This window comes from Protopterus annectens, chromosome 13.part0 (assembly GCF_019279795.1).
Source record: "Protopterus annectens isolate FY-2018-M chromosome 13.part0, PAN1.0, whole genome shotgun sequence".
Lineage (NCBI taxonomy): Eukaryota > Metazoa > Chordata > Ceratodontiformes > Protopteridae > Protopterus > Protopterus annectens.
The window spans coordinates 170,668,914-170,696,655 of record NC_056747.1 but is presented as its reverse complement, the minus strand read 5'-3'; the positions used below and the strand labels follow the sequence as shown (position 1 = coordinate 170,696,655).

The 27,742-nt window shown below is 38.9% G+C and overlaps 1 protein-coding gene across 1 annotated transcript in view; it reads left to right on the top strand.

Moving 5' to 3' along the window:
- ARHGEF18 (Rho/Rac guanine nucleotide exchange factor 18) overlaps positions 1-27,742 on the top strand; it is a 2,448,098-nt gene that overhangs the window by 651,957 nt on the left and 1,768,399 nt on the right. Inside the window, exon 10 of the mRNA XM_044090748.1 lies at positions 19,926-20,070. Coding sequence (XP_043946683.1) covers positions 19,926-20,070 — 145 coding nt within the window. The remainder of the gene's footprint in view (positions 1-19,925; positions 20,071-27,742) is intronic.

Here is a 27,742-nt window from a genome sequence, read left to right as displayed (position 1 = left end):
CCCATGTTCCCAGTCCTTGTAAAAAAGCATACATTATACCACTCCTGAAAAGAGGTTCCTCGACCGATATTTCTAATTTTTGCCCCATAGCTACTGTATCCCCCTTATCTAAATTGTTGGAAAAATGTATGCACAATCAACTTCTGCATTTCATTCTCAACAATCAAATCCTTTCATAAACACAACTTGGTTTCACACCAGGTCATAGTACTTCCACTGCCCTAATATCCTTTATGAACCAAGTTAATACAGCCTGTGACTCCAGGAAGTTTGCCTCCACTCTATTTCTGGACCTATCCAAAGCCTTTGATACCATCTCTCATACTCAGCTCCTCTCTCAACTTTCTAACATTAGACTTTCTACAACCATCACTCAACTGGTTCAATAGCCATCTAACAAACAAATTATGAAAACGGCAACAATCTAGCTCCCCATATATATATATACAGTCCCACTGGGGCAGGGTTCTCTAGTACAATATGCAGATGATTCCACAATTATCTGCTCTGCAACAGAGTTAACTCAGCTGCAACACTCGCTCAGTCTGCATTCTCCGCCATGGAACCATGGCTCCACAACAATCATCTATCTCTAAACCCCAATAAAACCAAGCTCATCATTTTTACTCCAAAGAGAAATACTCCCCTCAACAAAATCCAATTTAACATACTCTCCCTGAACAAAACAAAAATTGAAATAGTTACCAATACCAAATTGTTAGGAGTCATAATCAGTGAAAATCTAAAATTGGATCTTCACATCCAAAATAACAGCAGTAAGGCTCACAAAAAACAACGACTTCTTTACAGACATAAACAATTCCTTTCCTTCCAGTCAAAACAAGTACTCATGTCCAGTTATCTGCTTCCTTCTCTGGTCTATGGTGCCCAATTGGTTACCAACCTCCAATCCTCACTTAAAATTAAACTAGAAATGTGCTAAAACAGAATAGCCAAATTTGTAACTGGCTCTCACCATTCCACCCTTCACTGTACACCCCCTAAAAGGATTAAACTGGCTGAATTCCCCCACTATGTCACATATCTACAACTTTCCACTACATACAAACTTCTCACAAAACCTCAGGATTGAACTAGCCCTTTGTTTATTTTCCCACTACAACTCCAGCAAGTCCCTATGATCTGAAAACCACCTCCTCCTCCAAATCCACAAAGCAAAACTACCTGCAGGCCAACTATTTTACTCATGTTGTTGTTGTTGTTCCTTCAGCTTTTCCCGGTTAGGGGTCACCACAGCAGAACTCCAATCCGCTAATGATTGGCAGTAGATTTTCACGGTGCCGAGGTGCCAACTCGACGCCCAACCTTCAATGAAGGCACGCCCATTCACGCATGTCTTTTGAACGCCACTCAACCGCGGGGAGGACATGCAGACTCCACACAGAAGGCGCTCCAGCCAAGAATCGAATGGGAGAACCTCTTGCTGTGAGGCGACAATGCTACTGCTGGACCACCGCGGCTGTGCAATAGCAAAAACTTTCCTCTAGTCATTCACACTATTCATAGCACTGGTTCTTTCAAAACAGCTCTCAGAAACCACCTCCAATGCAACTGGCTCTGTAACTGCACTAAGACTCCACCTTCCGTAACTTAGCTCTCAAATACCCTCCAATCATTCCACATCTTCCCTGCCCTTTCCTCAAAAACTTTTTATACTCCTATTATTCTGTACCTCATCCTCATCTATCTCCCCTATGCCTTGCCCCTTCTAAAGTTACTACATCAAATTCTCTTACTTTTTTCATCTCTACTATTTTTCATATAACTTGCCTTATTCCTCCTTTCACTCATCCTATCACTTTAACCCTTTCCTCTAGCCATGCCCCTCATCCAGCAGACTACATCTTCTCACACTTCTCTTCTACTCCTACTCCTATAATTTAGCTTCTAGAGAACTCGTAATGTTAGCTCAAAGCTCTCAATCTCAAACTAGCTATGTACTTGTAGAAAGCAGTCCTGTCTGCATAGACATACTAGCTAAATTCTTGACGTAATTTAATCCATACTGCTATATTTATCTTGTATTGATTATGCGGCGTGCTTGTTCTTGTGAATGTTCTACCTTGTAAGAGGTTATTTTTTAGCAATGTGTAAGTTTTCTGTGCTACTTTTCTATGTAATTGGTTATAGCATGTTGTTTATTTTTTCCCTGAATGTTTAACCTTGTAATAATGCTTATCTGTTTGCTTTGTATATGTTTTCTGTGGTGCTTTTCTCCCCGGGCCCCCACTGAAAATGGGCTCTTCTTGGTCCAGTGGACTATCCCTGTAAACAAATGCCAATAAATAAATAAAACAGATTACTTACATGCTTTCTACCATTTTTCTTTTTATATGTTTAGTGAAGTATTCCACACATTTTGTATTCTAAGTATTTTTTTTCTATTGGTGAGGGAATTGCTGTTTGTGATTTTTTCTTCTTTCCATTTTAAAGCTTGTTACTTGGAATATCTCAAACTGTGATGCTTTAATACCAAATATAACTTTACAACAACTGTTACTTCCTCTTAGCATGGTAGTCAGCAAAATAGCTAGTTAAGCTCATGAACGAATAAGTAATGTATTTTAAACATTTTTCTGAAACCCTATCAATTTATTGTTGCTTAATCACTATGTGGGTGAGCTGATTGAAAGGAACATTTCCAGCCATGTCCTGCTCCATTACAGCAAGAGAACCCAGTACAATAAAAAATACAGCTGTGAGACTAAAAATGAAACTGCAAGCTTTTTAATAGTGCACTAATTACTGCAATGAGATTAAGAAAAGAAACTGCAAGTGATTCAGGTCCATACATTTCAGTTGTCAAGCTTGCAATCTACTGACCTTCAAGAAGTTTGACAGCCATGACCCCATGTTGACATTTTCTGCTTCTTTCACATAATATCTATGCCCGTCTAGATTTTATTTTTTATTTTTAATTTTTGAACTGGGTTAGAGAACTGATCTTATTGGGCCTATTTCAGTCTCATCTGAGGGTAAACACAATAGATACATAAGATTTTAAAACACAATATATATATATATATATATATATATATATATATATATATATATATATATATTTAGGTTTACTATTAGAATGTCAAAGTGAACTCCATCGACTGTACTGTTGTCAAACACGAAAGTTCGAAAACGGTAATATTGAAGACCAAAAGCCAACCTAGGAACAGGTTTTAACATGGGTCCGAGGTTTGTAGTTCGGCAATAACACTGAATACCTATCTCGACCCATGTTAAAACCGTTCCTAGGTTAGCTTTTGGTCTTCGATATTACCATTTTCGAACGTCCGTGTTCGACAACAGTACAGTCGACGGAGTTTGCTTCGACATTCTAATAGTAAACCATATATATATATATATATATATATATATATCTACATGTATTACATACAATGTGAATGTTGGAACTGGCTTGAGGATATAAAGACAATAGATGCATCACATTATATACAGAGTGACTGACAAAATACAATATACACCTGTATTATATACAGAGTGGATATCTGAGCTGGCATGTTGAAGGAATCACAACTGAGTCAGAACAAGTTATGTAGAGAAAAGTAGGTAGGAAGATATTAAGTTATATGACCAGAGAGAGATAGCAATTTCATTTTCCTAGAGTAATTTACTTTTAGTTCTGATCAGAAAATGGGTTAAGAGGACTGATCTTTTAGAAAAGAAGGGACAGGTTCCCACAGCTTGGGATGAAGACAACAAAAAGCATGGTCTGTGCACTGAAGCCAACTCTGGGGTATTTGGAGAAGATGACCTGAGTAGTTTTGACTTTCAAGGTTGCACGTTGGTGCATCTCTGAATAGTCCAGAGGATAGTAGGGGGAATGTCTCATTCTTGATAAGTTTAAATAGTTTAGATGCAAGCAGAAAGATAGCACATTGTTTTGCAGGAAGTCACTTAGCCTTTTTAATAGTTCAGCAGTGGTATTCATTTCTAGGGGAGAGAGCAATGAACCTGCATATTGCATTTGAGATGGTTGGAATGAATGGTAATCAGGAAAAGACCATATTCTAACTGAGACAGTATCTATAATTCTGGAAGGCATTTAGTCATGCAGCTGTCTTTTTTTTCTATTGGTAATATTCATCTATTCATTCTCTAGTGGCTTGGTTATTTATTCCTACATTCTTTCATTCACTTTGCTAACCGGAGTAGAGCACTGATCCAAGTGGACCAATTTCAGTCTCAGTCTGGACAAATATAAATAACAGTAGACATGAATGTTAACAAGAAGTACAAATAAAACAAAATGCTGTGTGAAGACAGTAAAGAATCAACAGTAAAAATAAAAAAGTACACAGTATATAAGGGCCAACAGAAATGGATGGTTAAAGTAAGGAAGGAAGCGGAAGAAGGCGAAATAGTAAACGGATACAGCACCAGTGTAAAAGACAGTTAAATTAAGGTAAAGTCACACAGAAATTAATTGTATACAGTGCATACAGCAGTGTGGAAGAGATGTCACATATTAGTGTAGAGAAATAATGTGAGGAAGACAACGGTGCCGAACCGGTGAAGGGGAGAGTCGGAGATTAGGTGATGCATCCAGAGGGAAAGCACTTGCACACTGGCTCAGACTTGAGCTGATGTGTAAGCCAAGCATGGAGTGAAGGGTACAAGGTGAAGGCTTTAAGATTAGTAGGGAGGGATTCCTACAGTTTGGGTCTAGCATGGAGCAGGCATGGTTAGTGAATCAAGTCTGGTTCTCTGACATATAAGAAGTGGACCAGAGTGGTTCTTAGATTGAAACTGGGGGGGTATCTAAAATGGTTGGAGGTGAGGGAAGGACAGAAGGGTTCTTAGAGGAGCTTGTAGAGTTTAGACCCAAACAGCATGTCGGCACATCATTGTGTAAGTAGCCAAATGACTTTATTAAGCGTGATACAATGATACTCATTTCTAGGAGACAGGGTAATGAAATGACAGATAGAGTCACTTATATTTTGCATGATGGAGGAGTTTTACTTGGATGCGGCTACAACCAGTGGAGGGCAATATTCAAGCTATGCTAGCAGAATGCCTTTGCCTATGGCATTCCTGGTTGGCCTGGGGAGAAAGAGGGAAATTTTATTGAACTAAAACAGGAGGGAAGTTTTTTCTGTATTTGCTCTAGCAGAAGGTGAAAGCTCAGTGCAGGATCAAGCCACATAGCAAGGTATTTGAAGGATGTAACTTGATCAATGGGGTTGTCAAGATGGACATGGATAAGAAGTGATTTAATTATTCTGACATTTAGGGGAGGTACCAAACAGCATTATTTTAGTTTTTTAAGTGTTCAGAATTAGCTTTTACTATTAAGACATTTGATAAAAGAAAGAAAGTCAGCTTGTAGTTGTTGCATGCCTGAGGAGGTCAGGTCTGAGTGAAATAAGGCCATGTCATCAGCATAAAGTAAGAGAGACGGAGGGAGGGAGAGCTGAGGGAGGTCAAGTGGTAGTTTTTTAATGAAAATGGAAAAAAAGAAGAGGATCCAGAATGCAGCCCTGTGGGTCTCCTTTAAGGAGAGGAGTGGAAGCAGAGAGGGTGTTCTGAAACTGCACAGAGATGTACCAATTGAAAAGATCAATTTTTAAACCAGGGAACTGTATATGGGCTAACTCCAGTTTCAATTAAGTGATCTAAAAGAATGTTATGGTCAATAAAGATGGCTCCAGTGAGAAAGTCTTTGTCCATAGCCAGAAGAATATCAATAAGTGAGATTACATTTCAAGATAAAAAGGAAGGTGGAGCCTGTGCTAGACCCCAGTGGGTACAAGACAACAAAACTAATTCTTAAATAGGATACCAAACCATCACATTAGGTACTGATCTTGAGTTGTCTTCCTCAACATACTTCCAGGCATAGATTTTCAAATACAGCTGGATAAGACATTACCTATAGGCCAGGCAGAGATCACCTCTAAGTACCTTATAAAATAACTTGACATGACAATTCCAGAAGGCTTTTCAAATACTTCAAGTTTTCCAACTGTATGACTTCTCAATTAAGGAACCTTTTCAAGTTGTCTGAGGTGGCTTGTTCAAAGGGACGAAGTACTGTGTTCAATAACAGGTCAGATGAGAGCCATGGGTGGCCCATCTAATGCCCATGTCCATTCACTCATCTGGCAATCGTCAGGTTGGAGAGTGAGAAAAGTCATTGCCCTGTTCCCAGCTAGTGACCATTAGGAACAAGCCAGCTGCCATTTCTGCACCCCTCTACTGTAAGATGAGGAACAAACAAAGGTCCCTTCTCCAATCCTGGTGCTCCCCACCTCCAATGAATTCAGCACCAGGTCCAACCCTCAACTTGTAGTTCAGGAAAAAAAGTTTTTTTTCTGTCAACTTTATTTTAAAACATAAAGCACTGCTTGCAGCTAATACCGCATGCAAAGTGCTAAAGCAAGAGCTTTAGTTCTGATAGCAAATTAATGTCCTTAGTGGCATTCAGAATTCCATTACAGAGATAAATTCCAGTAGTACACTACTGCTGATCACACCCCCAACACCTTGTTCCTGGGACCACTGCCCCCTTCACTCCACCCTCACTATGCTTCTGGGTCAGATGGAGTCAGATCAGTGAGGTAGAGATTCCTACAGTGATACCCCTGGAGTGACAAGACATGCCCTGCAGAATTGCATGGGCTGCAAAATTTGCCTTCCTGACTTTGGTAGATGCACACTGGTGAGAATTTAAATTGTCACCCATTACCTCTTAATAATATGGCTTTTTTTAATGATGTGATCATTTATTTTGCAATCAAAATGTCTGTCCCTTTTGCAAAGTATCATGGTGCGACAGTCACTGTGTTATTTATTTCAGTCACTGTGTTATTTATTTATGTGTGTATGTATGTATGCATTTTTATACACTTATTAACCAAGTAAGCTCACTGGATACAAGTATCCCCTTTAAGGGAGGACCAGGGAACCCTGTCTGGCTAAGTGACTTGCTCAGAGTCACACAGTACATTTGTGGGGAGGACATTTCATTGTATTAAATATGAAATCATCATTACTGAACCAGCTGTATAGTTTTAGTGGTTCATCTTTATTGAAGTAATTATATCACCAAGTTTGCAGTCATCAAAATATTTGGTTATCAGTTTCTCCTTTCTCATTAAAAAAAAAAACAATAGTTCAAAAAGATGGCCTAAGTTGAGATTCCCTTTAGACACCACTGGTAACCCCTTGCTGGTATAGAAAATGAACCTTCCCACCCTGACTTGCGTCTTATTGATTACCGGTGTTTTATCCATTAAATTGCATATGGATTGAAATCAATGCTTTTGCTTTATCAGATATTCTGTTATGAGAAATACTGTGAAATGCTTTACAAGGTCAAGCTAAGCAACATACTCTGTCAGTTCTTCATCAAGTCCAAAACAAACACAGAACATATCACTAGAGCAATAATCCAAACTAACTCAAAACAAGCCCCTATCAGTAATGACATATACAGTATAGATTGCTCAAAAGTCATAAATGTGTAGGAGAACATGAATACTTCAAATAACAGACACAGCGGCTAAGCATATTACTTTACAAATAAGCGTCTGTCTTTTAATTTCTCCAAGTTTTTTGGGTTTCTAATACCATGATGGGAATGGACCCCATTCCTAAGTCAAAGTACGATTAAAGTTCATGAAATTAGTATTGTTTCACTCTTTGATGTTAGCCAAAAGTGCTCTTCGCAGCACCCACAATGTGCCCAGTAATGACTCCTCCTGCAATTTATATGGTGTTACATGAATTGGTAACATATCTAAATATGATTGTAAATTCTTTTTTATAAGACCAGTTGCTCCTACTACTACTGGAACTGTCTGGGTATCTTTCTTCCACATGGCTCTCATTTCTGCCTGCAGATTGTGGTATTTTATGGCTTTGTGTCTTCCTGTACGCAAGACACTGTAGTCACTAGGTGTGGTGATTTCAGTGATCAATGCTACCTTTGTCTTCTTTTCTTGGACCATTATATCCGGTTTTCTAGCATCTGTCTTTTGGACTGTTGGTAATGGGTGATCCCATGTGATGTAAGCTTCATCATTTTCTATGATGCTTTGTGGCTCATGTTTCCAGTGTTTTTCAGCCACTTCGATACCATAATGTTTGCACAATCTCCAGTGTAACAATCTCGCCACATTATTATGCCTTTCAGTTTACAGTCCGTCTGCCATTAGAGAGTCGCAACCAGCAATAAGGAGTGTGACTGTTTCCAATTTGGTTCCACAAAACCTACATATGTCTGTTTCTCCCACATGTTCAATGGACTTAGCAAACCGGTGTGTATGTAGCCCACTATCTTGGGCTGCCAATATTAACCTTTCATTTCTTGATGTAAATTCCCCTCTCCTTAACCATTCCTGCATTCATTTTTGATCAACATGGGGCTCTTCCAGAAGTTTTCTATACTTGCAACTATATTTATGTTTTTTCAACATTTCTTGCCTTCTCATCTGGTCCTTCACCTTATATTCTTTCTTTTGTTTTTTAGCACATTCAGTTACTGCCTGGTTTTTATCCACTTCTGGTTTGATTTCCATTCCTGCTTGACGTCGATATGCTTCTGCTAAATTAAGCAGAGATGTCATCTTAGATTTATTCTCCTCATGTTTCAAAACTTTCACCACATTTGGATCTTGTGAGGTCAGTAGATATGTGTGGAGTCCTACAATTGCAGATCTATACATGTAATCAGTTTCAAGGAGGCCCATCCCTCCTTCAGAACGGGGTATATATAATCTTGGTATACAGTGGTTTTTATAAATCATTTGGTGAGCATGAAGCATCCTTCTTGTTTTCCTATCTAATCTATCCAACACTTTTTGGGGCCAATCAATCACTCCAAAACTACAAGTTAGGACAGGAAGAGCAAACTGATTTATAGCTTGGATCTTGTTCCTACGTGTCAATACTGTTTTCAGGATTAATTTAATTCTTCTTAAGTACTCATATAAGCTAGTGAGTGTCTAAGAATGTTAATAAATAGTCATCTAATAGTTATGATGATATGGTAATTTACACTGTTGGTATTGAAAGTGAAGCATACCCAAAGATACTGTCACCATGTACTAAAGTGAAGCACACCCAGAAATAGTGTCACTATGTGCTGAAAGTGAAGCACACTCAGAGACAGTGACACTCTATGAACTGAAAGTGAAACCTACCCTAAGATAGCAAGTGTCACTATGTACTGAAAGTGAAGCACATCAAGAGATACTAAGTAACACTGTATGTGCTGAAAGTGAAGCACACCCAGGGATAGTAAGTAACACTGTAGCACACCCAGAAATAGTAACATTGTATGTAGTGAAAGTGAAGCATACCCAGAAATAGTAAATAATACCTGTATGTATTGAAAGTGAAGCATACCCAGAGATAATAATGACACTATATGTACTGAAAGTGAAGCACACCCAAAGATAGTAAATGACACTGTATGTGCTGAAAGTGAAGATTAACCAGAGATAGTAGGTGACAATGTATGTACTGAAGGTAAAGCACACCCAGAGATAGTAAGTGACACTGTATGTACTGAAACTGAAGTATATCCAGATATAATAACACTGCATGCACTGGAAACTAAAGTACACCCAGAAATGGTTAAGTGACACTACATGTACTGAAAGTGAAGTACACCCGGAAATAGTAAGCAACACGGTAGCACACCCAGAAATAGCAACAGTCTATGTACTGAAAGTGAAGCACACCTATAGATAGTAAGTGATACTATGCAGACTGAAGCACATCCAAAGATAATGACATATTATGTACTGAAAGTGAAACACACCCAGAGATAGTGACACTATGTACTGAAAGTGAAGCACACCCAGAGATAGGAAGTGACACTGTATGCACTGGAAGTGAAATCCATTAAGACTGCATCAAAGAGGCATCCAGTAAGAATCTCAGACACTGGTTTACTAAAAGGCATCCATAATATCGAGCAGATCCATCCAGATAAGGTAGCAGAAGTAGTCAAAGCCTAGTGACATAACCACACTGTGCAAGTTAAAGTTACTATGGTACAAATGGGACAGAAACCTCTTGCACCTTTCAGAATGAAGAGGAAGCAGGAACAGAAATCCTTACCTCTACTCAACAGAAGACTGGACTATACAGCCCCTTTGAGCAATAGAGTCTTGGCCTGTTTGCAAGACTTTGCAGAGATCACCTGATCCTTTAAACTCATTCCCTCCAATGGAGTTCTGGAAGTTTGTACTGTAACTTCCAATGGGCAGAGCCTAAGCTTTTTGATAGAATCAAGTTATGTCCTCACATTTCTAACAAACATTCATATTTCTGGAACCATAGGGGTAACTAAAGAAGTATAAATAACAAACTCTTCAGCACAAACTGTTTTTATAGTGGTAGTATTCTTTAGGGTCTAGATCTTAAACTGAATTTTATAAGTCACCATACACACAGTAATTATTAGGTTTGTAATATTTTTAAACAGCTTACAATATCTCACCAACCACTCAAATTACATACATACTGTTGGCACCCTTTTGTTCTTCCAGCTGAGACATTTCATGTGAGGCCAAGCAGTTCTGTCTGTGCTACTTTGGTTTCAAGATATTTAGAAATAAATGTGATATTTCTGACAGTATAAATGACTATTATATGCACAACAATTGATATCTCTTTACCTGCACTAGGCAGAGGTCAAATATCAATACAGTTTTGTTTGCCAGTGTGTAAGTTTTAAGATGAAATCTTTTAATACTTTTTATGTAGAATGGTTTTGGAATTATTGATGCAAACATGAATAAGCAGTATTTGACACCTAGAGGCCTCAGTAGGATAGTATGAAGTTTTTTCTAAAAGTAGAACCTAAAAGCTGCAAGGCATGGCCATCTCAAATTTTGTGTAGAAACTACCACTCCTTTGTTAAGGTATTCTAAGTTGATGCATGTCAAAGAACCATCCTTCCATGGCAGTCTTGATGAGTGGATAGGACTACTGTGGTTTCATCTATAAAATCCAGCCTCCTAGGAGACTTCAGTGAAGAAACCCAGGGGCAAAAATTCCTGGTGTTTAGCTGCCCTTGTACTGTGAAAAAGCTTTGTCTTCTTGGGGAAAAAGCCTAGAAAAAAATGTATGCTGGAAGGCATCATAAAGACCCACTATGGTGGTCAGCAGCTGTTTTCTCTTTTGCAGATCATCCACCAAACCTTAGAAAGCCTGATGGGAGAAGGGAGCATCCAAAATGAGCTGCCTTAGCTCATCCTTAAATGGGACAGCCTGAGCAGCAACGTCTGACCAAACGCATCCCCGAGCTTGCTGTTCTCAGTACAGATTCGGCATTATTGGAGTTAATACAGGTTGTGAAAGCCATCATAAGGTATTTTCAATATACTCCTTCTCCCCAACAGTTCTGCCATCTTTTCCCTTACCTGCTCTACAAGGAATACCTGGAACCAGGAAATAGGACAGGTGAGAGAAATAGTTAAGGGATATAAATCTGAAAGTGTGAATTAGAATACCCTTGTGTCTACCTGGCAATTGCTTTGGAATCCTTATGTGGCTGAAAAGTACAAAAGTGGTGACCTGGACCTATGCTGGACCAAAGAAATATGCCTGGGACATATAATCAGGCTATCACTTCACTCCACTGGTGGAAGGGGGTTGTGGAATACATCAGCTTTATAAGAGTAGAAAAAGTGGAATGCAGAATAAACTGCATCCATTAAGACAAGGATAAATGACAGAGATGACCCATAGTCCTTTTCATTCTGCTCCATATACTTTTTCAGGGTGCTTTATTTCTTCCTGACAGTCAGGCCCCAGTACTGTTATGCCATTTGATTTTCTGCCACTGGGGTTACCAGCATGAAGGCAAGAGCCACCCAGAGGGGCCTGTCACACAGGCAGCCATGGTGAGTCCTGTGCCCTTGCCAGCATCTGCTGAGGTTGGCAGTGAGGGTGTTTCTTTAAGATATGTTCTTGGCCATGATGCTTGCACATCACTGCAGGTATCTATTATACCCCACCTCTGCATATGCATGCTTTTTTACTACATGCACACAAACATACTGACACAAAATCACTTACTATTTTAATGCCTTGCAAACTTCTACTTACTTAGTGGCAATACGCTGGTTCTCATCAGCTGATTGCCTCCATTTATTAGGTGGCAATCAGCTGACGGCAGCCACCACTTTTTCCCCCAGGATGGGCAAACCAGTATTGGTCCCTCACCTCCCATCATTCCCCACACATATTTTCCAGTGTCTGAGCCACATATTTTCCAGTGTCTGAGCCACTATTTAAAATCAGATCATCTTGGTCATACTCTGGGCTTTGTTCCTGTATGCCACAAAGCAAGGCATTATTCCTCAGTTACTGATTCAGTCTTCTTTGGGGAGAAGGCAGCAGCATACCTCTCAAACTCTTAGTGCGAGAAATCTAGACAAAGCCTAACAAAATGGGGTGACAAAGGCCCAAAAATAGGGACAGATTTTAAATATTGCTCTTATTATATAGGGACTTCAATCCACAGATCATCCCAATGATTTGCCAGAAAACCACAAATTTTACGAGTAACAGACCAAAAATATGAGGCAAAAAATCTAGACAATGTGCAAAATCTGGACAGTTGAGAGGTATGGGCAGCAGTTTTGCAAATCAGTGTAGAGGCCAAAAATTCTTCTGAATCAGAGATTATCTGATAGGGAATCTATGGGAAGGTGAGGACTCGTTATCCTTGTTATCCTCAGAAACAAGGACCTCCATATCTTTGGAATTCCTTTCCCAGGGAATGGCTGAAGGAGCAGGAAATATTACCCTGACCTTTGTTTCAACATTAGGCAACATATTCTCAGCCAACATGACAGATGGCAAGTGAACAGTAGCAGGATGTTAGTTGATGGGCCTTGTTATCTTATATGCTAGTTGGTTATAAGAAATTGGCACAGGGTCCATCCAACGAAGCACCTGAAGGAGAAGGTTAAAGAAGCTGGAGACCTAATTTACCTCACAGTATGGAGCCACCTTGTGGTGTGATCCTGCATTCATGAAGACAGTACCAACAAAAGTCCAAACAAAGCAAGCATCTCTGATGTTACAGACAACCTCATGCTCCCACATGGCACAGGAGGACAAACAGGATTGTATTCCTGTCAACATGTACTACTTGACATGGTAGGAGACATAAGGACCAGATCTTTAAGGACGGAGTCTTATGCTTCAAATAAGTTAGACTGAATCACTTTAAAATAGGTTATACTTTGACCGTTTTCCAAAACTGAGCAAAACATAATTTGTAAGTTTCAAAAAATCCATAGAAAATGCATTTTTTCAGGTGGCAAGTCCTCCTGGATTCCCTTTTGTGGAGACAAAGCTTCCAAAACTCTAGACACATAGACCAACTCCATGGTTGCACAACAATGCAGAAAAGTAAAAAAAAAACCACTAAAAGCACACGGCGGTCTTGCACAGACCATAAGACTGCTGAGTACAGAAGAAATGAATTGGTTTTCAACTGCTCACAATGAAGAGTGTTCATTAAAACTACACTTGACTGTGTGTAGCTGAGTTTTACCCCTGAGCCTGTGCTGGAAGACTCAGGGAGTGACTTCCTGTCAGGTAGTCTGATATGATTGGCTTATGACAACTGAGCATGTGTTGTGTAGAAATGGAACCAAATGATTTGCACCAAATATGTCTGCCTGAATTGAACTTTCCTGTTTCTCTAAATATAATTTGATGACAAACATAAGCTTGATCCCTCACCTTCTAAGGAACAGAGGCAGTACATTGGGCCTTAAAGGGTCCTTTACCTTTTTCCTCAGTTTGATTGTAGCCTAGGATTACGTAAGGGGCCTTTGTTCTGATCCCTTCTCTGTTTACCCACCAGGGCCACCATCTTCTGAGGCAAAGTAGGGCTCCATCTTCTTGCACCTTCCCTACTAGGCGGTCATGTTTAAGCAGTGAGATGCAGTTCTGAGTGGATTGTACATCTCTCAGGTAATATAGGCAGTGCCAGATGGGTCCTGAATAATTGTATAAACCCACAAATTGTCACACAAAATTCAAAGTAATAACATTTTATTGAATCAATCAAAGCAAAACTGGTGCTTCAGCAAGCTGGCTTCAAGGTTATAAAATCAAAACTACAAAAAATCTCCCATCTGGTGACATGCTTTATTCCTTCTCTATTGCCAAACTACGGAATTCATTCCCTTTAGCTATCAAAACCTCCAGCAATATCTCCTCCTTCAAATAATCTTTGCAGCAATACCTCTCCACTCTATGACAATGCAGATGTTTCAGTTCTCATACATCCATAACTTGACTCCCCACACCCTAAGTCATATTCACGTTATTTTACATCCTCACCTCTTCAAATCTTCCTTTATTACTACTTAAAAAAATCATATAATTTATCTGTTTTGCCTTACTATCTATCTTTGTCTTACTATCTACCTATGCCTTACTGTTTGCTAATAAATCAATGGGTCTATATTAAAAGGCCAAAGAGATGTTTCAGCGAACACCTCTTGGTCGACACATAATAAACGAACGCACTAAAGTGTGAATGCTCAAAATAGCAATTAATTTCCTTGGGAAAGAAATCGCTTGGCCATCCCCATTGTTCACCCCTTTCCTCACTGTAGTGCGATCTCGGAGTTGGTATATTCATTTGGGGGGGTGTGGGGAGCATAGCTCCCACATTGGGGGGTGTGGGGGGCTGTGTTGTTATGTTTTAAGGTGTGTCTGTGTATTTGTGCTAGCTGTTTCTTTCCCAGAAGAAACCGCTGTAGTGCGTTCGCTCATTACGTGTCAGTGAAGAGGTGTTTGCTGAAGCACCTCTTCGGTCTTTTAATATAGACCCTAAATCAATTCCACTTTGCCCTGCACTATTGGCTGGCTGAAACTCTTAGGGCACCTTGTAAGTAGTTTCTATAGGACTATGTTTTATCACTATAGTATCTCTAAATGTATAATAATATGATCACTTGGTATGTATCTCTAAACTTTATTAATCTGTCCATTTATGTTTACATGCGTTTTATTCTGTTTTTGTATAATACTGTCTGTTTTTGTTAATACTGCTTGCATCAACTAAATGTTTTGAATTTTATGTACTATTAAACTAGCTGCCTTCTGGAGCTTTTCTCCCTAGGCCTCCACTGAAAATGGATTCTTTTGGTCCAGTGGACTTTCCTGGTAAACAAATTCCAATAAATAAATAATAAATAATGTCATTTACATAGCAAAAAAAAAGAATCAGACAATACGAAAATACAACCACAGAGTGAACAGACCACTAAAACAACACATATACATATGTAGATATTCAGTTAGTAAATACATGGAAATAAGTAACGTTTGCAATAAATGCTAATAAATACATAATTTGGGGCACATACATCACATTTAACTCATAGTTTTAAAACCTTAGGTTGAAGTGTTTCGTAAATAAAGATAAGATAGCCTTCCTCCCTCAGTTACAAATTAAATATATTTATGTAATTTGGTGTTATGAAAGTGATACATAACAAAAAAAATCTCAAAGTTTGGTGGTCTTGATTGCAAAATGATTGAAAATGCATTGCAACAGGCTAGTAAAAGCTATTTGTTTATATACCTGAAGTACTTTTGAATTCTAACCCAAACATGTGGGACTCTGACCTACATAATAGAAATTACAATGGTGTTTAGAGTTCATAAATAATGGCTTTCATATAACAACCCTAAGTAACACTGAATGAATTGTCATTAATAGTATGTCTCTTAGCAAAGACCCTGCAGACAGAAACACAACAACCTTTACATGGTACAAGGTCTTTGAGGGTTGTACCACATTTAGAAAATGTGCCTGAGTGGACCATATATTTCATTAGATTAGGGGAGTTCGTATAGAATATCATAGGGACACTAATAACTAAATGTGCTTGCTGCATGAAATTTCTGTGTGAGTTTTATTTAAATATGCCTACATATTTTTGCAAGTTGCCATGTTTGGTTTGTATTTTTTTTTTGTTAATATCTTCAGCCATTGTGAGTCCTGTTTGCTTCTGGTTCAGGTTGTGTCTGCATGGGCCCACTGCCCACTATATCCACCCTGTTATCAAATTAATAGATAGAGCAAATAAACCATAAACACTGAAATAAAATGGGCATGAAGAGTGAATGAACTGAATTAAATGTGTTAATGTTTTTGCTGCTAGACCGCAGTTTGTGTTTCTTTCACCGGCAGGTCATTAGCCACATTTGAGGTTGTGGCATAACCACAAGCCTCAGTGACTCTGACGAAAGGAGAGGTAACTATGGTAAGTCTTTTTTAGCAAAATGTGGTGACGGTTTCTGCCACTTCATTTTTGTTTTCAGTATTCAGATGGTTTTGGGGTTCTTAAAAATTACACTTCATAACATCTTCCTGTGCAGAAATGGATTTGTCTGGTGTTTAGTGCAGTCTGGATCTAAACCCAATGTTTTTAAACAACAGCTGCAAATAATTCTAAAAATTGAATGTAATTAAATCAGTAAAGAAGCCATCTATTTACAATGTTTTTTTTTTTGCCTTTATTATTCATTTATTTATTTATTGAAAGGAGGCCCAGAAAGAAAAGCTCCAAGGTAATAAATTTAATGCAATCAGTATTTACAATAACAAATTTTATAATGCAGTTTCAGTGCAAACATAGCATAGCAGTCAGTATAATAACATTTGTACTGATAATCACAAACATTAAATTTACAAGTCTTGTACTGAAGCTTTACAGACAGAACAGTGATGTATAAGATAGGAAAGAATAATTTAATAAATACAATACAGTGAGCTATTAGAGGGGATAAGCAAGTTTAAGTGTTAACTCAGTAGCAGCGATGGGACAGTAATTTAGTTGTGCTAGTTAGAAGTTGGTACAGTAGTTTAAGTACTACAATAAAGTGAGGTATTACAAGGGGATAAGTAAGTTTAGTGATTTAGTGCTTTAAAGGCAGGTATAAGAAGGTGATGAAGGATGAAGCTACGCCCCAGATGACGAGCATGGACAAAGCCAAGAGGCAGAGAGAAAATATTTTCATTTAAGGTACAGTTTGAAATTAACCACTTTCATTATATTGCTGGATTAGATTTTTCAAAGCCAAGTTGGGCTTTGAAACTGGAAAAACATACTTCAGGGTGTTGGTGTCTCGTTATTCTGTTGTTAGTTTCATGGTAGGTGCGATAAAGGTATGCCAAGCTTTAAAAAAATCAGGGTGGCATATATCTGTCTAGGAATAAACTTTAAAAAACTGAGAAAACTGTGGCTGTACTACAGTACCCCAGATGTCACTATCCTAAAACTAATTTGCCAAATAAACCCACACACCTACATACACACACCATGCACACATATATATGTCTGTTTTATGTATGTATATATATATATATATATATATATATATATAAACAGAGAGAGAAAAAGAGAGCTACTGAGAGATAAATGCGCATAATGTATATAATCACAAATGCACCCTATAGTTGGGTTGCTGAAGCCCCCTTAATAGCCCCACCACCTTCACACCTCCTTTAACTTTATATACAAACTCTGAGATTATAGTTCCTCAGATTGCACAGCATAATTCTAAGTCAGGGAAGGGGGAACACAGGTGCACCTGAAACTTATTCCCATACCTGTAATGGCAGGTATTCAATGAGCCAAACATTTGGTCTATGTTCATTTTCATGAAATAAACTAATCCTGAAAAAACAGTGCCTCTGCTAAAAAAATGAATGGTGGCTAGCAGATAGTGTTTGTATAAGTGATGCTATCCAGTACTGAAGTGTCATATGTGTGACAGGAATGAGAAAGTACATAAACGCTGTGTAGAACAACTATTTCTTTTTTAAGAACAAATCTACTGTAATTATAAAATCAAAAAACTGTATTACTGTGGCAGCATGTTTTGGCATTCATATATGAACTTCCCCAGCCTCAACTCCTCCCACACGTGGGTCACTGCTGTTACCCAAATTCTCCTGTGCTTGTACAGCTGGCTGCTTTGTCCCCTCAGGTGAGATTACACACTGACTCCCACCCACTTCTACTCCTTACTTCCTTCAGGTACAACAGGTTTCTACCACTTACACTAGGCTCTGGCTTCAGTCAACTGTGCATTCCAGTTTCAGAAGAGATGATGGAGCAGCTATCATAACAGGCTGGATGTACTACTGAGATAAAATGGCTGAAAGCAAAACACTTTTTGAGCAGAAAGGCTTATAAGCAGGTAAACAAGGGGTTTAGTTGGTCCTGAACCAGACACATCAATAGTAGCAATTCTAGTGTTGGATTGCCAGTCTTAAATTAGAATAAGAAGCCAGTGTTAATGTCAGTAATGACACTGAGACGAGTGCTCAGTCGGTCAGTGGTATTGATATCTGCCCCATGACACTGAGACCAGTGCTCAGTCGGTCAGTGTCAGTGGTATTGATATCTCCCCCATGACACTGAGACCAGTGCTCAGTCGGTCAGTGTCAGTGGTATTGATATCTCCCCCATGACACTGAGACCAGTGCTCAGTCGGTCAGTGTCAGTGGTATTGATATCTGCCCCATGACACTGAGACCAGTGCTTAGTCGGTCAGTGTCAGTGGTATTGATATCTGCCCCATGACACTTAGACCAGTGCTCAGTCAGTCAGTCTCAGTGGTATTGATATCTGCCCCATGACACTGTAACCAGTGCTCAGTCGGTCAGTGTCAGTGGTATTGTTATCTGCCCCTTTAGTGCTAGAAGAAAGGATGTCTAACTGTATAAAAGAAAAGCCAATTTTAGGACTGGCCATCAGTGCCCATGCTAGTGGAACTGGTGCTGTGCAGTGAAAACATGTCAGAATCATTAGAAAAGTTGGCTCTACCCCATGGTACCATGGGTATAGCAGTCTGGCTATTGGAGTGGGGATGCTATCTTTAAATCATATTTTGAGGGGATAAATAGAGAAATGTATAGAGTTTGGAGAGGGGAGGCTCCCTGGACATGAAGAAACATTACATTATACTTCAAATGAGAAACACTTTCTTATGGTAGACTTAACTTGTATTAATGACTGTAACTTAAGCTTTCAGTCTCCAGTTTGCCCTACTGGTTCCTGTACAAAAACTTTAGACAAACCATGTGGTGGTGACACAGAAATACCTCTGCATAAATGTGAATGAGGCATTCCTGAAGCCTTCAAGTGAGACTTCTTATTACTAGCTTTCTGACTTTATTTTGAAGTTAAGAACACATTTGGATTTTTGACATACAGTAGACTTAGGTTTTCTACTCTTTTTATCAGCTTCTTCTCAAGCCCATGGAAAGGAAGAGGAAGAGGAGGCAGCAGCTGCTGAAGAAGGCACAGAGCATGAGCTCCTGGCATAATGGAAGAAAGTGCCGGAGGTCTTAGTGAGGCCTACAATGTCTCTTACAGCCCTCCTTTCTTAGAGTTGTTGATGCAGAAAAAGATCATATTTTCCAAATTGCTGTCTGGGATCATGTCAGTCTTGGTTCAAGAGCTTTTGCAATGGGAAAGAACTGGAGCAGGAAGTGCTTGTGGGATAGGGGTTGAGTTGGAAGCTGGGAAGGGTTTTATTTACTGAGGATTTTCAACACCAAGGGAATCGACCCCAAAGCTTTACTTCAGGTGGACCATTTTTGCTATTAAGCTTTTTTCTTACCTCCAGGTAGACCATATGCATGTGACATACTGTTCAACAACATATGCAGAGACTCAGATCCATTCTTCTAATTCTCTCAGGCATACTTACGTGATGAGTAACAGAAACCAAGGTCAAAGAAGGACTTACTTTCACTATAAGCTGGAAATGTATGAACATTGCTGTAATATGTTGTGTCTTTTGACTGCCTTTGATGATTATGAAGACCACTAACTCCATGTTTTATTTTAATTTTGTAGGGTAAGAGCAAAGAACAGAAAGAAAAATGTAAGGAAAAAGAACCAAAGGAGAGGGGGAAGCTTGTAAGCGGCCATCACCTGGTGCCAGGGACCTTTTCCATCTGTGCTCACTGCTCACTGTGTGGCAAACTTCTAATGAATAAAAATGGCTTGCAATGCCTGAGTGAGTATCACTGCAACACTTTTCACATGCTGTGCCTGGCTTTTCACTCATGCCATGTGCATGTGACAGACACCTATGCTATTGCTTAAAGAGCTGACACTGGTATTTCACAGTCTTTGCTTTGGCTTTGTTTCACTGCATTTAGTTTATTTTATTACAACATTTAATTATAGCATCATCTGATTTTTTTTAATTATCTGTGTTAAATGTTTTCTGTGATCATACAGCTTCCGGATTTCAGTCTTGGGTGTAACGAAGGCCACATATGTACTTCTGTTTAATGCAATTATATTCAAAAGTGAAATCAGAACATTATGATTTTATGCAAGTTGCATATATAACCTGCTAAGAACATGCTAGTTAGTAACCCAGGAAAAGGAAACCAAAGTTCAGATGATGTTGTTTAGCTGTGCTGATTGTGTGAGAACAAAGTGCTGTTCTACTGCATATGATTGAATACTATATGAAAATAAAGCAGGGAATAATACATTATGGCAAGTCAATCCACAGAGTGTCTGCTTGCTAATACACTATGGCAACGATCAGGTCATCTCCCAGCCTCCACATGCTCAAAACGCCATTAAAAACTTTCCTAACTTATTCCTGGCTCTGGTTATGCTTCACACCAGAATCAACCAGTCTTATAATCTTTTAGGCTCTTTCACCCAGCCTCATCTTCTAACCATAGTTTTATCTCTTACTTCACTTTCAAGTGTGTATATCTATGCGTACATATATATATTTATATATATCTCTATATATATCTATATATATATATATATATATATATATATATATATATATATGGGATCCAGACACATGCTTGACTAGCATTCGTCCGAATCACAAAACATCGAACACACATACACGAAAACGCTTAACATCGACAAGCGCTTCCGTGTATGTGTGCCTGTTTTGTAAATCGGACTTCAGTTAGGGTAAGGGAAAATTCCCTTTTCCCCACTGTAGTGCGATCTCGGAGTGAGAATAATAAATTGGGGGGGGGTGCAGGAGGGCAAAGCCCCCCTGCAGAAAAGTAGATTTTTTTTTTGAACTACACATACATGGAAGCGCTTTATGATGTTAAGCGCTTTCGTGTATGTGTGTTCGATGTTTTGTGATTCGGACATATGCTAGTCGAGCATTTCAGTATTTTGAGACCAAATTGTTGAATCTGCAGTTGCGCGAAACTACAGAATATCGAACCCATGGTACTGATGGCGTGTTAGGTAAGTGTTATGTTTTTTAAGGGTTTTGGGAAGGGGTTGTGTGTTTGTGAGTGTGTTGGGGAGTTTTAGGTGTCGGTTAGGGTAGGTAGGTAAGTGTGTATGTGTGTGTTGTTTTGCTTTGTTGTGGTGTCGGGAGGTAGGTGTATTTATGTTTTTGTGTGTGTGGTGTAGTGTTTTGTTGACATTCGCAGTTTTGAATTTCGCAGTTTTGGTTTTCGGCATTATAGTCTTGAGATACTGAAATTCGATATTTCAGTATTTCGAGATTATAAAGTGAATCTCTGTCTCTCTCTTTATATATATATATATATATATATATATATATATATATATATATATATATATATATATATGTACCTGGAATGATCTAAACAACATAAATTGACAGTTAAATGATGGCTAGAAAAATATCTAAAAGTAAAAGTATCTAAACTGAAAAATATTCAAAGAAGACTGACATAACTGAAGTAATCCTAAGAAAAGGCGTATGCTCTTTGTCCGTTGTTGTGTGACTCAGAGTTGGCATATGTAATTAATAGGGGGTGTGGGCGGTGCATTTCAAGCCACATTTTCTCAATGTTTTAACAGGGGAGCAACCCCTATCCACCCTCCACCCCCCCCGATAATTTTATATACATATATACACCAACTCCAAGGTCGCACAACAATAAACAAAGGGCATAAACACCTTTAGTATAACTTCAGTTTTGTCAGTGGTTTTCAGTTTAGATATTTTTAGTTTTAGATGTTTTGCTGTCGATCATTTTACTGTTGATCATATGTTGTTTAGATCATTTCTGTTACACATCTGCGTGTGTGCGCACACACACACACACACACACACACACACACACACACACACACACACACACACACACACACTATATTTCTCTTCTCATGCATACTAACAAATCTTTCATTCTGTCTCAACTCTCTCTGACACTCGTTGTCAACTTAATAATAATCCTTTTTCATCTAGCCACAGTCTGCCTTTATCTCTTTTGAGTTTGTGTATTTTCCTACTAATTTCACTTTGGCTTCTATCTCTGTCTCTCTAGTTTAGACAAATTAAGGGGTGGTCTGTCACAAGGCAATCATTTCTTTGTTTACTCTGTATTATATTTATTGTATTATACTTGTAACAATGACAACCGTTACAACTGTGTTACTTTATACTGTACACATAAATCAAATGTTTATGTTTGATATATTATACTATTTTGTTTTCAAGTAATATGTTGGAGCTTTTCTCCCAGGGCCTCTGCTGAAAATGGGTTATTGCACATTTAGGCATTCCTGGTAAACAAATGTTAATAATAAATAAAATGATGACATGGCAGGACATTACAGTACTACAGTGATACCTACTGGTAATTAAAGGGTATTCCATGTGTTTACAGGCCAGTACTGTATACAGTCATAGGCATTCAGTATCCTGAAGGAAGCAGAAAGCGGAAAGAACAACCTGTGATCATACTTGTCAGGTGTATCTCATTATGAGCAATGTTCCTCTTTTTGAGTCTTAAATGGTTTGTGTTCCTTGAGGTTCCACATTGAAAGGGTCTTTCACACATTCCATGTTAAGCATTTTTTAACTGATATCCATGGCAAATAATACTAAATCATATTAACTCATGAACAGAACTTTTTCCGAGTATAGAGTAACACATTTTAAGCATCCCGTGAACTTGGAAGTTGAAGCTGTTACTAAGTCTTCCTCATTTTGCCTATTTGTTGCACATTATGAGTGGTGGTGTTCCACATTTTCCCTATTTGTTGCACATTGAGTGGTGGTCCACATTTTCCCTATTTGTTGCACATTATGAGTGGTGGTGGACGGGTCCACATTTTCCCTATTTGTTGCACATTATGAGTGGTGGTCCACATTTTCCCTGTTTGTTCCACATTATGAGTGGTGGTGCTCCACATTTTGCCTATTTGTTCCACATTATGAGTGGTGGTGTTCCACATTTTGCCCATTTTTTTGACATGAGTGGCAGCGTTCCAGATTTTGCATATTTGTTCTACATTATGAGCAGGGCTGTTCCACATTTTGTGTATTTTTTACATATTATGAACAGCGTTGTTCCACATTTTGACCATTTATTCTACATTATGAGCAGCAGTGTTTCACATTTTGCCTATTTTTCCACATTATGAGTGGTGGTGTTCCACATTTTGCATATTTGTTCCACATTATGAGCAGCAGTGTTTTACATTTTGCCTATTTGTTCCACATTATGAGTGGTGGTCTTCCTCATTTTGCCTATTTGTTGCACATTATGAGCAATGGTGTTCCACATTTTGCCCATTTGCTCTAGATTATGAGCAGTGGCGTTCCGAATTTTGCCTATTTGCTCCACATTATGAGCAGTGGTGGTCCACATTTTGCCCATTTGTTGCACATTGTGAGCAGTGGTGTTCCACATTTTAAAGACCGAAGATTGAGAGCTGCCTGTGACATGTCTCTACAATTTTCCATATAATAAAATGGCAATATGCTTAAAGAGTTCTCATTTAAGTACCAAACTTGTTATATGCTGGGGGGTTCCCCCACACTGAAGAGCCATGGGTGACATTATCCATAGAATCCTAACATATTTACTAACAATGCAGAGTTATTAGTAGTGAAGTAATGGGTTCCCTATTGAAATGTTGCCACTCAAAATGACAATTAACGAAAAGCCAAAAAAGGCTGAAAACCCAGAGAAAAGCAAATCTCAAAAATCTCACTTCACCTTAAAAAAATTCTTTTTGTGGGTGGCAAGCCCCGCCAAACCTATATGTATACCAACTCTGAAATCACCATACATTGTAGAAAAGGGAATATTCCAAGAAATGTCATCCCAGAATTAGTATCTGACAGTCCGTTCTTTCGGCCATTCAGTCAGTGGTGTAGATGGGGGCGAGAGGGGCGGAACTTTTGGGAGCATCAACTTTAATACCTTTAATTCAAAAAAATGTTTAAGGGCATTCTTCTTTAAGAACAGTCCTGTAGTATCACATCTGTGCAAGTGTTGTTGTTCTTCCTGTCCATGCACAATTTGGAAACATTTTGCTGCCCTTAATTCTTCTGCTGATGCTGTTTCTGTTCAAGCAAGGAGAGTTGTATAATTGCCGCTTACATTTGTTTTGTTTTGCTGGTTCCTGCCTGATTTGATTCTTCTTCTGCTACCGTCCAAGTGTTGTTTCTTGCCCGATTTAATTTTGCTGCTGCTAGTTCTGTCCTTACCCGATTTAATTCTGGTGTATGTCTGTTCAAGTAAGGAGATTGCTGCTTACATTTGTTTTGTTTTTTCCTGCCCGATTTAATTCTTCTGCCCAAGTGCTATTTACTGCCCGATTTAATTCTTCTGCCCAAGTGCTGTTTACTGCCCGATTTAATTCTGCTGCTGCTGGTTCTGTTTCCTGCTTGATTTAATTCTGCTGCTGATTCTGATCTTACCTGATTTAATGTGTGTGTGTGTGTGTGTGTGTGTGTGTGTGTGTGTGTGTGTGTGTGTGTGTGTGTGTGTGTGTAACATGCCCCATTTAGGTACAACTGGTGGTTAGTGTTACTCAGGCTCAAACCCTTTACCTTAGGTACAAGAAACAAGAGCCAGGATTGTGTACCCATACCACCACTTGTGATTCAAGCTCTCAACCGTCCAGATTTTCACAGAATGTCTGGAAAGTTTGTCTCATACTTTTGGTCTGTTCCTCTTAAAATGTGTGGTTTTCTGGCAAATGAGTGAAAACTGACTTCAGTAAATTATGATAGCCATTTCAGTTTCAGTCTTCCTATCTTTCAGGAAACACATGGTAACCCAAAACACTTTATTCTAGCAACCTTCTAAGATTATACAAGAAATTTTTAAAATGTGTCCCTGGTTTTGGGCCTTTGTCTCCACCCCCCCCCCCCAATAAATTTTGGCTTTTTCCAGAATTCTTGTGCTGCAAAGTTGAGAGATTTAGTTGAGTGTCAAGTGGATTTTACAAGGAGCTGACAGTTTCAGGGTCAGAGAAGTTTAGTGCTACTTATGTAAGTCTATTTGCATTGTTAGTAGCACAATAGTTAGTATACTTGTTTTTGATCCAGAAGGCTGCGGGTTCTACTCCCACTGTATATAGGTGGATTGCTGATACTGTACTGTGTTGTACTTTAAAGGGAAGTGGATGCTGCAGTCCTGTGAATGTCCTCCCTTAGAGGAGATACAGAGTAACTATGAACCTGTTATCAGTTTCCCATCCATTCCCTATTGCAATATTACTAGCTTATCATTTTTTTAATATACGATAGGCAGTTTATTCTTCAAGGGCAACAGGCAGTATATTTGTAGATGAAACAATGAAATTTAAAATTGTTTGATGTCAACAACATTTTCATTAGTTACAGATCTCTTTAATGTGGAATTATTTAGATGACTTTTAGATATCAGTGGATTGTAATGACAGAAGTTTGAGTAGACTTTTATGATGGAAATGTTCTGAAATGGGCAGTTTTGTCATTACTGGTTCATACATTTTGTTTCATTGCTTAATGGAAATATATTCAAAACAATTAAGTTGAAACATGCTCTAACAGGTGTGCTGTATTATACAAGAAATATAATTTTCTGCAATCCGGAAGGTGAATCAAAGAATTTATGTGCGCAAGGGGCCTATGATTTGAAAACAGCCCAAAGGTAAACTTTATCCTCCACTGGCCAGATGCATTTTCTTTGAATGTGGGTTTCAGTGCTGTTTCAATGAATATGAGTTTCAAGGGCAGAGTATTTTTAATGCTAAGTCTGTTTTCATTGTGAGACAGTATTGCTTTGTTTAGCAGATGTCTGTCAGTGTTTGTGCTATAAAACTTGAAGTAAAAGTTTTAAATGAAATCCATATAATCATTGTAAAGTAAAGCATAAAGCACTAAGCACATTACAGGATTTATGGTAAATGGGGTGAAGTAGCCAAGTAATGGGACACTGGAATGCCTTCAGGGGGGAGGGCTGTGTATGGGGGGGGGCATCTGACCATGATTTTGTGAGTAGTGGGAGGGGTGGCAAACTCAAAAACAGCCCCAGGCGGCACAAACTCTACGCCACTGCATTTGTATATTTCGGGACATTCTCTAGTGGTTCCAACATTTCAAATGGTTATTGATACAATGTGAATATGTACAATGCAGAACTATTAGGAGTTAAATATTTTAATGGGCTTTAATAGAGACTACAAGATCTATGCAGTGAGAAGTCAGATTTTGGAACCATCTACTTCTGGTGATAAAAATCTGTCCTGAATTCAGACCTCTTGTCCAGCTAAATTAAATGATCTGATAAACACAGCTGCACAGGTAAAAAACACACTTTCCAAAGCCAAGAACACAGCATCCGGACCTGACAACATCCCAGGCTATGTTCTACATGAGCTACAGAATGAACTGGCACCCTACCTAAGTACCATGTTCAATCATAGCCTCACCTCAGGATTTGTGCCCACTAAATGGTGCACAGCAATGGTTATCCCACTCTACAAAGGGGGAGCCACCACAGACACCAGGAACTACTGCCCCATTAGCCTGACAAGCCTGGTCTGTAAGGCTATGGAATGTATCATCATGGAACTTATAAACAATGACATTGGTAATCTCCAAACTCTGGACTCTACCCAGTTCGGGTTTGTAAAAGGCCGATCATGTCTCCTAAACCTGATAGGCTTCTTTGAAGTGGTCACCAAAGCCGTAGATGAGGATAAGGTGGTCCACACATCCTATCTAGATCTTGCCAAGGCTTTCAACACCATCCCCCACTATGCAATTATAGATATCTCACTAAACTAGGTATAAATCCCTATGTCACAAGATGGGTTGCCAACTGGCTCACTGACAGAACCCATACTGTGAAAGTAGCAGACTCTAAATCCAACTTCAGACCAGTGACAAGTGGAGTACCACAGGGTTCAGTCCTAGGTCCTCTCCTGTTTGGTATCTACTTCTCTGAAGTACAGGCTAACACAGAAGGTATTTGGCTAATAAAGTTTGCAAATGACTGCAAACTAGGAGCCATAATCAAAACTTGTAACAATGTGGACATCCTACAAAAGGACCTCACTGACACAGATGCCTAGTGTCAAAGCCATGTCCTCAAGCTCAATGCCAAAAAGTGCATTGTCATCCCTTTTGGTAAAAACTCTGTACTCATGAACTACCACATAGGCGGTAGTCTACTTAACACTGAAAGTGTGATAAGAAACCTTGGGACACAGGTGGACAGTAGTCTCATCTTTGATAATCACATTGCCACAGTAGTCAGGAAATCCTTCTACATGGCACACCTCATCTCAAAAGGTTTCTCATCCAGTAAAAAGAGGTCATTGTTCCCCTCTACTCATCACTCATTAGACCCATTATAGAGTACAACACCTCTTTTGGTATGTACCTCACAAGACATCTACAAGAACTGGAAAGGCCGCAGAAATAC